Source organism: Malaclemys terrapin, chromosome 25 (assembly GCF_027887155.1).
Source record: "Malaclemys terrapin pileata isolate rMalTer1 chromosome 25, rMalTer1.hap1, whole genome shotgun sequence".
NCBI lineage: Eukaryota > Metazoa > Chordata > Testudines > Emydidae > Malaclemys > Malaclemys terrapin.
The window spans coordinates 16,202,906-16,217,306 of record NC_071529.1 but is presented as its reverse complement, the minus strand read 5'-3'; the positions used below and the strand labels follow the sequence as shown (position 1 = coordinate 16,217,306).

General features: G+C 60.6%; 1 protein-coding gene across 1 annotated transcript; it reads right to left on the bottom strand.

Moving 5' to 3' along the window:
• Nucleotides 1-1,395: 1,395 nt before the first annotated feature.
• On the bottom strand, nt 1,396-10,180 carry LOC128829355 (uncharacterized). The gene is made up of 5 exons (XM_054014739.1): nt 10,003-10,180; nt 9,582-9,685; nt 5,421-8,339; nt 2,888-3,096; nt 1,396-2,231 (listed from the first exon to the last, which is right to left on the bottom strand). Exons 1-5 carry the CDS (start codon nt 10,178-10,180, stop codon nt 2,162-2,164), a joined length of 3,480 nt encoding a protein of 1,159 aa, XP_053870714.1. The 3' UTR covers nt 1,396-2,161.
• Nucleotides 10,181-14,401: the final 4,221 nt, after the last annotated feature.

Sequence of the window (14,401 nt, the reverse complement as noted above, 5' to 3'; positions counted from 1 at the left end):
TAAGCATAAAACAAAGGTTCATGGGTTTGTCAGCGGCCCAGCAATCCATCTGTGCTTCCCTTTGTCAGACCCGGGCTCGTTCGTGTGACCGAAGAAATCTGGGAAACAATAAATGATCGCCAGTCTGTCCATAATTCAGATCAGTAACATTGGGAGGGGAGCCAAGGCGGGAAGATTCAAGACCTACCCTACGTGTTTCAAATAGCCATTGGGTCATGCATGGGGGTTAGTGGATTTAGCAGCAGTGCGGCTAGCTGAAAGGTGAATGGGATAACCCCGCACCATGAGCAGGGCAAGCTCTTGTCAGGCCATGCAGTGACCCGCACAGCAGAACCTGGATGGGTACAATTGTCACCCCTTGTTAAAAGAAACTTCTCGTGGGAGCATAAATCGATGTTCGAGAAACACGTAAAACTACTGGGCTGCTTCTCCGCTGGCATGAATGCTAAGCAGCCCCGGAAACATGCTCTAGGCAGGCTTGAGCCTCTCTCCCCCTCCCCCCCCCCCCCAGACTTTCAAACCCACCCTCCCACTTCCCTTTTGTGGGGCTGAGGATAAAGCAGGCGCCTCCCCTCTGGAAGAATGTGCTGGGTCTGAAAGAGGACCCTGAGCGCTAGAGCCGACTGAAGAGGATCTTGGTGCCTGACTAAATATTCTTAAGGACTTTTCACCCCCAACTCTTCACCTTAGAGCTCTTAACTATTGGTCCAAGCTTCGTCACAGTGCGGTACCGAGCGAGCGAGAACGAGGGTGCTTGTCTCTGATGTGACAGGCTCTCTCCCCTCCCGGCTGCCACCCCACAGCAGCGGCAGGGAGCTGTTCTCTGACACCGGTTCCAGGGCTAGGTTATAGGCTATAGTGCTCAGGCCCAATCGTGCTTGTCACTTTCCCAGCGGGCTCAAGAACTGAATGGCGTGTGAAGTCCCCTCTTGCCCAATGGCAGCCTCTCCGCTTCAGAGGGGAGGCTTGTTGGCCAGGGGTGTGGGGAGCTGGTGCTGTGGCTAAAAGGAGACCTTCCCCCCCCAAGCTCTGGCCACGGGCGCACTCCTATCACTGAAATGACAGGGAGCAGATTTTGCATGTGGCTTTTGAGTGGCGGCACTGGACGCCTGCTGTGACACGTAACAAGGATCTCAGCTGCTTTGTAAGGGTTCAGGTCAGCCCTGCCCGCCTTGGTATCAGCACCAAGTGTTTATTTGGAGCCTTAAATGCACCATCACATTCTCATAAAATGCTACTCGAGAAAGCCCAGCCCCGGCAGAGGGCTGCAGACGCGTCAATCTGCAGTGGCCCTTCTGCTATGCGGCCTAGAGCCGGTTGTTGCTACACTGCCTGTGCCCACAATGGGGGGCATTTTGAGGCTTCCAGCGCGAGACACGGCCAAGCACTACTGAACAGGGTGGGGAATGAGACTCGTTTATTTGAAATTCTCCACCAACTCCATGGAATGTAAAGTAACAGTGACTGTGTAACGCCGTGCTCCCTCGAGCACACCAGGTTTGGGCTTGGTCCCACAGGGCTAGAGAGGCACTAGAAGCAGAAAGATTATTGATGCTCCTCCAGAGAGCTCCCTGCCCGCCCTGGAACAGGTGCTGGGGACGGGACGGGAGCTCCGGACTGTCTGTCCAAGGAATGAAATGCCCAGGTTAACAAGTGCCATTCCAGAAGCACTGAACACTAAAAAGACGAGCCACTCCCAGCCTCCCAAAGGCAGAACTGGGACGCCCCAGGTTGACCCTTCCTGCAACCAGACGTGGGCCTCCACTGGAGACTAGCATCGGGCTGGAAGCTGGTGATGGCTCAGCCTGTGTTGCTCGACGTTCACTGATGCCGAAACAAGCTGTGCTAGGAGCTGCGGCTGGCGGCTGGTGAACAAGCTAAATCCAAGTGGGAGCTGGAGCTGGCGGCAGCTTTTACTTCCACTCAGCAAGAGCGAGGGCGGGTGCTGGTGAGACGCTGCCGCTGGACAGCTCGGTTCTCAGTGCATTTTACACTTGGCACAGGAATTCCTGGCTAGCGAAGGGCGCAGCGGAGGTGAAGCCCAAGCAGTGAAAAACCGGCTCAGTCCTGTGAACGTGGCTTGTGCCAGCTGGGCTGAGCCTGGCTGGGACTGGAGGATGGCAGAGAGGGAGCGGCTTTTGGCAGCTCAGCTCTGGGAGTTTCACTCGATGCCCAAGTTTCTCAGCAGAGCCCTGACCTCGCGGAGGTACTGGGAATCCGGGTAGCCATTCCTGCCAGGGGAGAGGAAGAGGCGTGAGGCAGCGGCCCCGCTGGTGATGCTCGGAGCACGTTCCAAACACTACCCCTCCCAACGACCGCGGGAAGTGGGGGGCATCTTTCCCTATTCCCCCACACCCCCCATTTCCCAGATGGGGAGGGAGCCAGTGGACCCTTTCAGAGCTTGGCCACCCCACGCTCCCAGCCCCAGAGCACGAGGCAGCCTAGGTCTGGCGCAGGAATCGCTCTTCGCTAGGGTCTCACTGGGTGGAAAACGGGCGGTGGGGATGGAGTAGCAAGAAACATTTAAAATGGCGTTTGGATGCTGCTCTTGCTCATTCATTTCTTATCCGACAAAGCGGCTGCTGCAGCCCTGCCAGCCAGGGTAAGAGGGGCTCTGCCCTCCCGAGCCAGGGCACGGAAGCAGCTGGGGGGCTCCGACGATTCCTGGGCATGGTGCTGTGTTGCACCACTGGTGGGCTCGCTCCAAGGCTGTCTGCAGCATTGGGTTGCTGTGCTCTGGCAGGTGCCTGCACGCCAAGCGTGGATTCAGCACAGCACCCAGGCATCTAGGGCCAGGCCCTGTTCCTCTCCCTCCTAGGCCAAGAGCTAACCGGCCAATGGCAGCCTGGGCCCCAGACCCCGTTCAAACACCAGCACCGCTCCATACCTGGCCTTGCCCTTGTCGAAAGAGGTTTTGTGGGGGATGAGGTGCCACGTCACTCTCTCCTCCCCGTCACAGGATTGGATCTGGAAGGTCAGGCCCTGCTCAAACGCTTTCTGCAGCAGCTGAGACGTCTTCTTCCCCTCTCTGTTGTCAGGCAGGAAGGCCTGGAAGCGGCCACCCCTGTACGGTCTCCCGGGTCGGGGGTCTCCAGCCTTTAAATGGTGGTGTGGAGGAGGGGAGAAGGAAGAAAGTCGTAAGATCAGCCCTGAGCAGGAGTTTGTGCTGCTGGGACGGGGCTGCTCTCAGGTTTGCCTGTTGGGAGGCGGGGCGGGTTTCGTCCCCTGCCATGGTAACGCTCCCCTGGCTGTGAAGACAGGGTCAGTTTGTGGGACCCAGCCCTTGCCCTGCCCAAGGAGCGAGCCGGGAGTGCTGCTGCAGCCAGAGTGCTGGCTAGTTAGCAGGAAGATGGCAATGAGCGGAGGCTGCTGGTGGGAGCCGTTTGTGGCGTTTCCTACCTTGGGTCACGCTCACAACCTCCCTGCTCAGCACTTCTACACAAAAACCCGACTCTGCTGCGGCTCCCTTGGTCACTTCTCTCTGCAATGCCTCAGCCCTGGGGTGCATTGGGGGAGGAGACTGCTCTGGGCTATTGCTGGGTTGGAAGGGAACGTGGGAAACGGCTGTTCCATCTACTGCTGGTAACTCTCACCACTGGCCTGGGCCTGGGCTTAAAATAATAAATAATAAAGGGGAGTGACTGGGGAAAAGCCATTGCCAGGGAGCAGGCTGCAGACCTGGCACCTGCTGGAAGCCAGAGCCCCCTTCAGCCAGAGATGAATGGTCTATCCATCTCATTCAACTCCCCTCTGCTGCTGGGCCTGCAACAAGTGCGACAACCTCAGAACGGCTCAGACCAATGGTCCATCTAGCCCAGGATCCCTGTCCCTGACAGTGACCGGTGCCAGGTTCCCCAGAGGGAACGACGACATCATTGAGGGATCCATCCCATCGCCCAGTCCCAGTTTCTGGCAGTGAGAGGGTTCGGGACACCTAGAGCATGGGGTTGCGTCCCTGCCCATCTTGGCTAATAGCCATTGATGGACCTGTCCTCAGTGAACTTCTCATTCTTTTTTGAACCCGGTTATAGTTTTGACCTTCACAACATCCTCTGGCAATGAGTTCCACAGGTTGACTGTGTGCTGTGTAAAGAAAGTACTTCCTTATGTTTCTTTTAAACCCATTGCCTAGTAAGTTTATTGGGTGACCCCTGGTTCTTGTGTTATGTGAAGGGGAAAATAACACTTCCTTATTCACTTCCTCCACACTGGTCATGATTTTATGGCTCGCTATCTTATCCCCCCAGAGTTGTCTCTTTTCCAAGCTGAACAGTATTAATCTTTTTAATCTCTCCTCATATAGAAGCTGTTCCACAGACTTCATCATTTTTGTTGCCCTTCTCTGTGCCTTTTCCAATTCTAATAGATCTGTTCAGAGATTTGGCAGCCAGATCTGCAAGCAGTGTTCAAGGTGTGGGCGTACCATGGATTTATATAGTTGCATTATATTTACTGTCTTATTATCTATCCCTTTCCTAATGGTTCCCAACACGCTATTAGCTTTTTCGACTGCCGCTGCAGTCATTGAGCAGATGTTCTCAGAGACGCATTATCTATGATGACTCTAAGATCTCTTTCTTAGTGGTAACAGCAAATTTAGACCGCATCATTTTGTAAGTATAGCTGGGATTATGTTTTCCAATGTGCATTACTTTGCACTTATCAACACTGAATTTCATCTGCCAGTTCGTTGCCCAGTCAGCCAGTTTTGTGAGATCCCTTTGTAACTCTTGGCAGGCAGCTTTGAACTTAACTATCCCGAGTAATTTTATATCCTCTGCAAACTTTGGCACCTTCCTGTTTACCCCCTTTTCCAGCTCCTTTATGAGTATGTTGAATAGCACTGCTCCCAGAACAGATCCCTGGGGGGCCCCGCTATTTACCACTGTCCACTGTGAAAACTGGCCGTTTGTTCCTCCCCTTTGTTTCCTGTCTTTTAATCCGTTACCAACCCATGAAAGGACCTTCCCTCTTCTCCCAGGACTTCTTACATTGCGTAAGAGCCTTTGCTGAGGGCCCTTGTGAAAAGCTTTCTGAAAGTCCATGTATACTCTAGCCCCTGGATCCCCCTTGTCCACCCCTCAGAGAATTCTACCGGATCGGTGAGGCCTGCCGTGTTTTCAAATGCCATGTTGATGCTTCCTCAACAAATCGTGTTCATCTGTGTCATAATTCTGTTCTTTATGGGGGTGCTTTGACTACTGCTCATTCCCAGCTGGCATCCGTGCTCCCCTTCTGCCCGTGTTACCCACCCACCTCTTCTCTTGTGAGCTCTTTGGGGACTCTGTTCTGTGTGGGCTCTGCCCAGCACAACGGGGCCCTGGCTTCTGACCGGGATGCCTAGGCATTAGCCCAAGTCCCACAGCTAGGGGGCTGGGAAGGCCCTGGTGGCAGACTCTTTGTGTGGCCTGGCTACCTACCTCCTGCACACCGTCAGGGATCTCATAGACGATCTTGAGCGTTGGGTCTCGAAAGTAGCCGGGCAGGCTCTGGGACAAGGTCACGACCTTGAATGTCCCTTTAATAGCCCTGGTGCCCTTGGGGGAGCGGCAGCAGGCTGGGTGCGTGTCTTCTGCTGCAAAACAAGTCCGGCACAGAGCGTGGCCACACTGGGCGCGGCAGGTCGTTGTGCACGAGCTCTGGCACGCATCACACTTCCCAAGCTTGTGCTCATGGGCTTCCTGCCCAGGGCTGGGACCTCTTAGCTCCAGCTCTGAAATCCCAGTCTCCTGTGAGTCCCCATCTCCTGCTGGGAGCAAGTGGCCTTCCTGGCTCACTGGGTCCCCCTGGCCTGGCTTGGGGCCTCGTCCTGCTGCAGCCCTAGCGGGTAGTGCAGTCCCAGAGCTAGAGAGCCAGATGGGCAAGGACTGTGGGGCGCCATCTGCTGAGGGGGGCCTCGGGCTTCCCCCTGCCTCACTGGGGCCTCCTCGGCTCTTGTCTCTTGCGAACTGGAATCTGTCGGGCAGGACCCGCTTTATCCTGGCCGTCTCGGGCTCTCCAGCTGACCTCTCCCCCTTCTGCGGCTCCTGGGGGTCCCTTGGGCTGAAGCTCTGCCTGCCCGCCATGCTGGCATCAAGGAGGCCACTGCCACTCACGTCCTGTGAGTCGCTGTGGTAACTTGGGTCCTCCTGCCCCACCGCCTGCTGGTAGCTGCTGGTTTTCGTGGCATTCCACCCGGGCCCATACAGTCTCGTGGTGTCGGCACCATTCAGCTGGGGGGCGCTCTCCGAAAGGTCCAACAGGCCGGCAGTGCTGCTAACCTCCAGCTGCTGCAGACCCTCCCGGCTATGGGGATATTCTGCAGCCAGCACTGGGTCCTGGGTTTTCACCTGCTGCGTGGGGCTTGGATATTCCTCGGCCGGAGATCCCTCCAGCCCCGGAGACGGGGAAGAAAGCATCAGAGCACTTCGCCTCCTGGCAGAGAATCTCTGGAAGGCCTCATTGACTCTCAGCAGTGCTTCCTTGGGGCACGTGAGATGCAGTTTGTACCTGTCTTTGCTGACTCTGACCTGGGCAGAGCATCCTTTCAAGAGGCTGCATAGCTCATTCAAGGCCTCGTCGTTGGGCCCCTCCACGTCGAGTTCGGAGTAGCTCAGGCTCTGGCATACGAGAGCAGGACACACCGTCTGGCACAGAGACTCCATCTTCCACCTGGCTTGGAGGAGCTTTGTCCTGTCCTCAGCTGCGAGCGTCAGCACGGTGCCGCCTTTGTCGCTGCGCTCTGCGAGCAGGACGCCTCCCTCCCTGCACAGCCCGTCAATAGTAGAGCCATGAATCTCTTTCAGATACGCCCACTGCACAGGATCCATGCTGATCTCCTCGCTGACCCCGTAGGCCTCGCTGGCTGCCCTGCTGGGGTCTCTGGGCGTGTCGCTTGCCTTAGACTTTGGAATGGAGAAACTATTGGAGCGTCTCAGCGGGGCGCTAGACTCGGGCGGTTTGGAGTCTAGTGCTGAACAGGTCCCCGTGGTATCGAAAAGGCTCAAGGATTTGAAGGTACTAGACACGCTGCTCATGGGCTGAGACTTTACGGGACCGGGGCTTTTCCAGCCCCCGAGACTCTGCAAAGTGCTGCTTTCTTTGCCTCCAGCAAACAGAGACAACGTCTTGGGTCTCAAGAGCAGGGAGGCCCCCTTCCTTCGGTCCCAATCCTTCAGCTCCCTCTGCTGAACCTCTGCCGCTGGCCCAGTGATGGCCGCAGAGACGGGCAGGTGGTGCTGACCGCTCGGTGGTGCTGGATCCCTCTGGCCCGGGGCGCCAGCTTCCTTTAACCAGCTGTCAGAAAGCTGCATCTGCTCCATGAACAGGGAGTTGCGATGCAGCGAGGGCCATGCACTGGAAAGAGACGCGTCCTGCTTTAGGAAGCTGAAGTTGGCGGCTAGCTTGTGTTCACCTTTAAACTCAAACTTGCCAGGACTCGGTCTTGGGGGTGAAGGATCCACCGTGGGTTCAGGCTTGCCCAGTCTGGCATCCCCTCCATGAAGGGCGCCTGTGTAGGTGGCCAGGGAGGCGTCGGACATCCTGAGGCCGGCTGTGACTGTTCTCCCGGTGCTTCGATCTTGGATGTATTGTTTGGCCTGGGAGACATCGACCAGATTCCCGATGAGATAGAGATGCCGCTCATCTTCGTGACAAAGGAGGAGGGGGCACAGCTTCTGCAGGTCCCCTAGCAAGGCCCTCTGAGACCTCATGTCACTGCTCAGCTCCCCCTTGCTGATCTTCTCCTTGCGCAGACTGGCTTCCAGCCGCTGATAGAGGCCCAGCAGCGCCAGGCGGGCTTGCACCACGGAGCTGATGTTTCCCGTGTTCTTGGAGGAGGCCTGGAGGTAGAGAATGGCGATGCCGTCGCTGCTGACGTCCACCACGTCGACCTGGTGCTGCTGTAGCACCCGCTGGTACTTGTCGCTGCAGAACTTCTGCATGTACAGGTAGATATCCGCGTCCATCACCAGGGAGAAGTCCTCCAGCTGCTCCACAGCTTCTCCGTCCACAGGGTCCCTGTGCAACGGGGGCTCAGACGCCTCCTCGTGCACCTGGCCTGGACTCGGCTGCTTCTGCTCTGGCAAGGGGGAGTGGGGCCTCTGCTGGGAAGCCAACATCCCTGTGACTGTGGCTGGGTGGCTGACTCCCTCCGGGGGGGCCTCTCCAGCTTGCTGACTCCGCAGCAGGTCCTTGCTGAAGGCCTGCAGCTCCGTGAACGGCCCCTTGACCGTGCACAGCGTCTCCTTCGGGTCGAAGCTGAACTGCACGGCGCCGTAACGTTTGTGCAGGCTTCTCAGGAGGGTTTTGCCATCCAAGAGCCTTCCGTAGTCGATGATCATACAAACGCGCACGAAGATCTGGAGGGACAGGACCAGAGGAGTCAGAGGGCAGCGACTGACGGCAAACAGCCCCGCTGCAGGAGGGAGATGACCCCCCGGCAGGCCCCGCTCCACCACCCCGGCATCATCAGGACAACGGCAGCTGCACACACTATCTCACCGCGGCTCCCAGGGTCACTTCAAGGCCAAGTGCCAAGCGCCCCCACCTTCCCTTCCACCCTGTGTTTGCTCTCCCCAAGGGCAGGCAAACAAACCCGCTGGAGCTTCGTGCTGCAATCGCTGCCCATGGAGACGGAGAGGGCGTGCCCAGGCGGGAGGGCATGGACACAGGCAGATGCAGGCTCTAGGGTCGGGCAGCGATTAATGTGGGAGGGCCGGGCGGCCAGGCCTGACAGAGCCAGCAGCCTGGAGCAGAACTTTCCCCTCCACACGTGGCCCAAAGGGCTTGGTGCACGGAGTGTTGCCTGCTGGGAGCAGGGAGTGGAGCCGAGTGCAACTTTAATACGGCTACAGCATCTCCCATGTGCGCAGAGCACTCTGCAACCAGCCCCGGCCCAGGGATCCCCACATCCCGTTTCTATTACTCTAAGGGCCCTGCGCATGGAGCCAGGCTCTCCTCTGCTCGGGCTGCAGTGTCCCTAGCAGGCCGTAGGCTGCCTGTCTCTGACATCATACGGAGTTGCCATGGAGATTATTGTGATGTCACAGACAGCAGGCTCTGACTGTTGTTTTCACAGAATACAACACCAAAGCCCAGAGCCTGCAGCTGGCCACTGAAAGCCGAGGAAGGGCGGAACTACCTCACGGTCTCTGCCACCAGCGCTTCCCCTAAATGCCCCCGAGGAAACTCGCCTGCTTTCCTGGCTCATGCAGTGGCAGAGAAATGAACAGATGTCCCTGCTTGGCCATGTGTGAGCAGAGAGCTGGGCTTTAATCTCTCTCTCACACACACAAACACACACACGAATCCCCTCCCCCCAGTGCTATTCCCTCTGCACTTGGCCAGGTACAAATGCAGACTGACCAAGTGTAAAATTGAGCCCTGCCTCCAGCGCGTTATCAGCAAAGACCCTTTTAAATCCTCATTTGAATACAAATAAAACGAGTTTGCTTTAACTCTAATTAAGATTAATAGGATTAGCGGAGTCCCCTTCCTCCGTATCTACAGCAGGTGCAAAGCCTGTTCCAGGCGCCGGCGGGGGCTCTGGGAGGAGCATACACAGCTGGTGGGGGCCCTGCCCACCTGATCCCGCTCGTTACCTCGTCAGCGCTCAGCTCGGCCGCGTGCGCTGTCACTGTCAGCGGGTACGTCTTTCCACCGACCAACAAAACGTGGTTCTCCACCTCCAGGACCCTCCGAGCCACTAAACCGAGCAAAGCAATAGACACCAGTCAGCCGGCGGCACCCTGCCCTGGGCTGTGCCGCTGGGCTCCCCAGCCAGACATGCCCAGAGCGGGATCCTTATTCCTCCCTCTCTCCCACCACTTTCTTGGGGCAGCCCTTTGTTGGAGGCTGCGGAAGGACAGGACACCGGGAATTCCACCAGTTACCCTCCAGCATGGGGGGCCCAATGCCGCAGGAGGTGCCCTGGCCCTGTGCGGAGCTTCTTGGGCTTCCCCCCTGGCCCCAGGTCACAACTTAGCCCGCCAAGTGCTGCCTGGCACAAGCCCCCTGCATTACCTCCCACTTCCTCAAAGGTGACGAGGGCACAGGCAGGGGAGCCAGCGACGAGCGTGATGTCTGCGATCTCTCCGCCGCCGTTGCGGGCGCGCAGGAAGTGGATGGTGAGCTTGTCGGCGACTCTCTCTGGGGGGATGTCGGTTGGGATCCCCCCTACGCGCACCGTACGCCCAGCCATGCTGCCGGACCCTCCTGCAGGGAAGGAGCGCAGACGTGAGCCAACGAGCAAAGGTCCCAGACCACCGGCCAGGGCTCGCGGGCTGCCCCCTCCGCGCTGGAGCCTGGGCTCTGGGCTCGCGGGCAGGACACATGGGTTCTGTTCTGGTGCATGGGCCCTGCCTAGCAAATATTTAAAGCCACACTCCTCACTGTGGGTAGGTCACCTTCCCTCGCTGTGACTCAGTTTCTTCACCTGTACAAGGAATTGCCGCACGAGGGCTTGTGCAGCTGAATTCAGGAGCATTTGCAAAGCACGTTTGGATCTACAGCTAAAGCCTGTTGTTATCCAGGGGAAACCTGGGCAGCCCTAGCACAGCTAGAGCGAAGCCCGTCCCTTCACCGCATGGCACTTACTGGGAGCAGACCCCACTGAGAATCAGGAGGAAACCACCATCCCCCGTCACTGGAGCACAGCTGCGCGTGGCCTTGTATCTCCCCCTAGCCTGTGCCAGACAACAGCCTCTGCCCCAGGCACTTGCTGCAGGCAGGGGGTCAGAGAGGGGAGCTCTCATGCCCGGAGAAAGATGTTCCTCCCCAGCCCCTGTCCTCACCCAAGGCCCCATTTGCCCCAAGGGAAACTGAGGTCTCCGTTGGATTTGTATCTCAGCAGCTCTTTTCTCCAGGGAGCCCGCATGTTCCAGCCTATTTTTTCTGGCTTCGAAGCTCCTGCCAAGGTGGCCAAACCTCCACCACCCCCTTGCAACGGGGTGTCACTGACACTCTCTTGCAGCGACCAACAGAATGGCCAACCGCTGCGGGCCCCAAACGGTGCCCTCTAATTCCCCAGCTGCATGAGGTTGGCATCTGGCATCAGGGCCCAGCTTTCTGCGGCCAAATGAATAAGGGAGCCTCGGTGCCCTGCCCCCATGGATACACATCAGTGTCACTCTTTGGAAAGGCGACGGGGGGACGGGGGGGACGGGACACAATGCTCAGTCTCTGCTAAGGGCTCCAGGGGCTGTGGCCAGGTATCTCTTCTCTGCTCATCGGCAAGCAGAGGGGCTGAACTCTTGCATTATTCATGAGCTTCCACTTAACATGCAAAGATGCAGCTGAACACTCCATAAATATTTATTAGGCCTCCAAGACGGGGCCCCTCTGTTGCAAATTCTCATTAAGCCGGGAGGAGCAGACGGAGAGGTGTCCTAGTGGGAGCCAGAGCCAAGAGGCTCAGACAGTCTCTGCTGGGGGGAAAGATAGCACCCACAACACTCTTCAGGGTGCAGGGCAGGCCCACACCCACACGCCTCCCCTAGCCCAACAGCCCATGCACCAGCTGGTAAAGGGATCAGCCCGCGTTTCTGCTGCCCTCCCCCTCTACTGCTGAAGCCAGGAGCGATCTGAGGCCTGAGGAAAAGCCCCGTTCGCCCCTGCCCCTGTAGGCTGGGCCAGGCCCCGACGGACGGCGCCCCGCTCAGTGGTTTGCCGCGGAGCTGTGGGTGACTGAGCTGTTACCATACCAGCTGCGTTAGACCCAGGATCTCTATATGGTTCTTATACAGCAGCTGTCCCTGCAGTCCCCAGTGGGAAATGGGCGTAGGGGCCCCCACCTGCCCCCAGCCGTTCAGGTGTCCACATCCCCACCTGGGTCCTGTGTCACGGGCTCAGCGTGAGCACGCGGCTCCACGGGGCGCGTCAGTCGATCAATCACAAGACCGGGAAGGTTTAATATTTAAACAAGCTGTTGAATTTTCCAGCACGGAAGGTAGCAGCAGCAGGCCCCCCGGGAGCTGCGCGGTGTTGCTAACGGCTGGCTCTCGGGGCTGCTGAGGCTCTCCACAGAACAGCAGCTCCCGAAATAAGAGAGAAGCGATGGCGCTGCAGGAGGCGATGGCAGCAGCAAACTGCAACTCTGGCCTTGGCCTCCACGGCCCCTGTCCCTGCAGGGACGCCCCAAAGGGTGCGGGGGGCCGGACACTGTGTTAACAATGCAGCCCTGGGCGAGCAGGGGGGCCTCGTTTGGCTCTCGCGTTCTGGGAGCGGCATGGACTGAAAGTGCTGCCCTGAAAGAGGAGTGTATAGAAATGGCACCAGCTTGGGCATCAGCTGCCCCCGCCCCCGGGCAGTGTCCAGCGAGTGGCCGACTCTGGCCCCTGGTTGTGCAATTGGAGCCAGGGACCCCAGGGACTCCACACAGGCACCAGGGCCCAGCCACAGGGCGGCGAGGACCAGATCCCAGCCCCAGTAACTTGGTCCCCTGGTGCTGCCTGGGAGCCAGTGGGGTGCACGGCGGGAGCCGGGCAGGAGCAGGGTGGAAGCCGGGCGGGTGCCGGGCAGGAGCTGGGCAGGAGCAGGGTGGAAGCCGGGCGGGTGCCGGGCAGGAGCTGGGCAGGGTGCAGGGTGGGAGCCGGGCGGGTGCCGGGCAGGAGCTGGGCAGGGTGCAGGGTGGGAGCCGGGCGGGTGCCGGGCAGGAGCTGGGCAGGGTGCAGGGTGGGAGCCGGGCGGGTGCCGGGCAGGAGCTGGGCAGGAGCAGGGTGGGAGCCGGGCGGGTGCCGGGCAGGAGCTGGGCAGGGTGCAGGGTGGGAGCCGGGCGGGTGCAGGGTGGGCACAAGGTGGGTGCAGGGGGGTGCCAGGCTCTGCTCCAGGGCAGGCCCCCTTGGCTGACCCCCCCGGCCCTGGCAGCGAGGGGGGCTGGCGGAGGGCACCGAGTGAGCACGTGGGACTGGGGCCAGCGAGGGCTGAGGCCCCCGGACCCCCCAGGCCAGATCCGCGCCCCCCCAAGCGCCCAGCCCCGCCCCGGGTGATGCCGGGGGCGGGGGCCGCACCCCAAGTTCCAGCCCCCCCCCCCCCCCGGGACGGTGCCCCCAGCGTGGGGGGCAGGGCCGGGGCAGTAACTCCCGCCCCCCATTGCGCACGAGGGCCCGGGGGGGGCGGGGCTGTGTGTGCCCCTGGGGGGGGGGCTGCCCATGGGGGGGGGCGCGCGGCTCCTTCCCGCCCCCCCCGCGCCCGGTACCTGCGGGCTCCGCTCCCGGCTCCGGCCCCGGCCCAGCCGCGGCGGGAAACGAAAGTGAAAGTCCGCGAGGAGCCGCCCCCCCCTCCGCCCCGCGGGAGCCGCCCCGCCCCTACAGCCCCCCCCCCCCGCGGGAGCCGCCCCTACAGCCCCCCCCCCGGGACCCGCCCCGCCCCTACAGCCCCCCCCCCCCGCGGGACCCGCCCCGCCCCTACAGCCCCCCCCCCCCCGGGACCCGCCCCGCCCCTACAGCCCCCCCCCCGCGGGACCCGCCCCTACAGCCCCCCACTCCGCGGGAGCCGCCCCGCCCCTACAGCCCCCCCCCGGGACCCGCCCCGCCCCTACAGCCCCCCCCCCCGCGGGACCCGCCCCTACAGCCCCCCCCCGCGGGACCCGCCCCTACAGCCCCCCCCTCCGCGGGACCCGCCCCGCCCCTACAGCCCCCCCCCCGCGGTACCCGCCCCTACAGCCCCCCCCCTCCGCGGGACCCGCCCCGCCCCTACAGCCCCGCCGCCCCTACAGCCCCCCCCCCGCGGGACCCGCCCCGCCCCTACAACTCCCCCCTCCCCCGCGGGACGGCCGCATAGCTTACGCTGGCAGTGCAACATCTCTGCCCCCCCCCCCAAACCTCTGAGCTAGTGCCCCACAGCAAACCCTGTCCCTGCCCCGCTCTGAGCACAGCACCCTAGGGAGCCCCCCCACCCCAACACAACCCAGCACGGGGCAGCACTTCGGGCTCAGTCTGCAGCCTGCTCCCTAGCATGTGGGCATGAGGAGCCCAGCAGGGGACCCCTCCCCCCCTCCCCCACACACTCGAGAAGGGTTTGCTCAGCCCCATGACACTAGTCATGCTGGGGTCTGTCTGTCCTGCTGGGTGTGCAACCCCCTCCCCCCGCAACCCCCAGGAACCTCTGCCTCCATGGCCCACCCCACGGACAAGGACCTGACCCCACACCCGCCAGGGCCCCCTGCCCAGCCAGCTAATGCAGCCCTGCTCCCAGCAGTGCCGTGGGGCTGACGCACAGTGACAGCACGGCTGGACATCACACGCCCCTGCCACACCAGCGGGGGCAGAAATTCGGGGTGGGGAATCCCTGAATAACGCTCCTTTGAGACCACATCACCATGTAAACATCAGAGTTCGGCTAAACGCCGACCCCCCCAGGCTCCAAACTCATTTGTTAACCCTGCACCCTGCTGGAAAGAGGGGTCCGAGCGGAGCCTAAACAC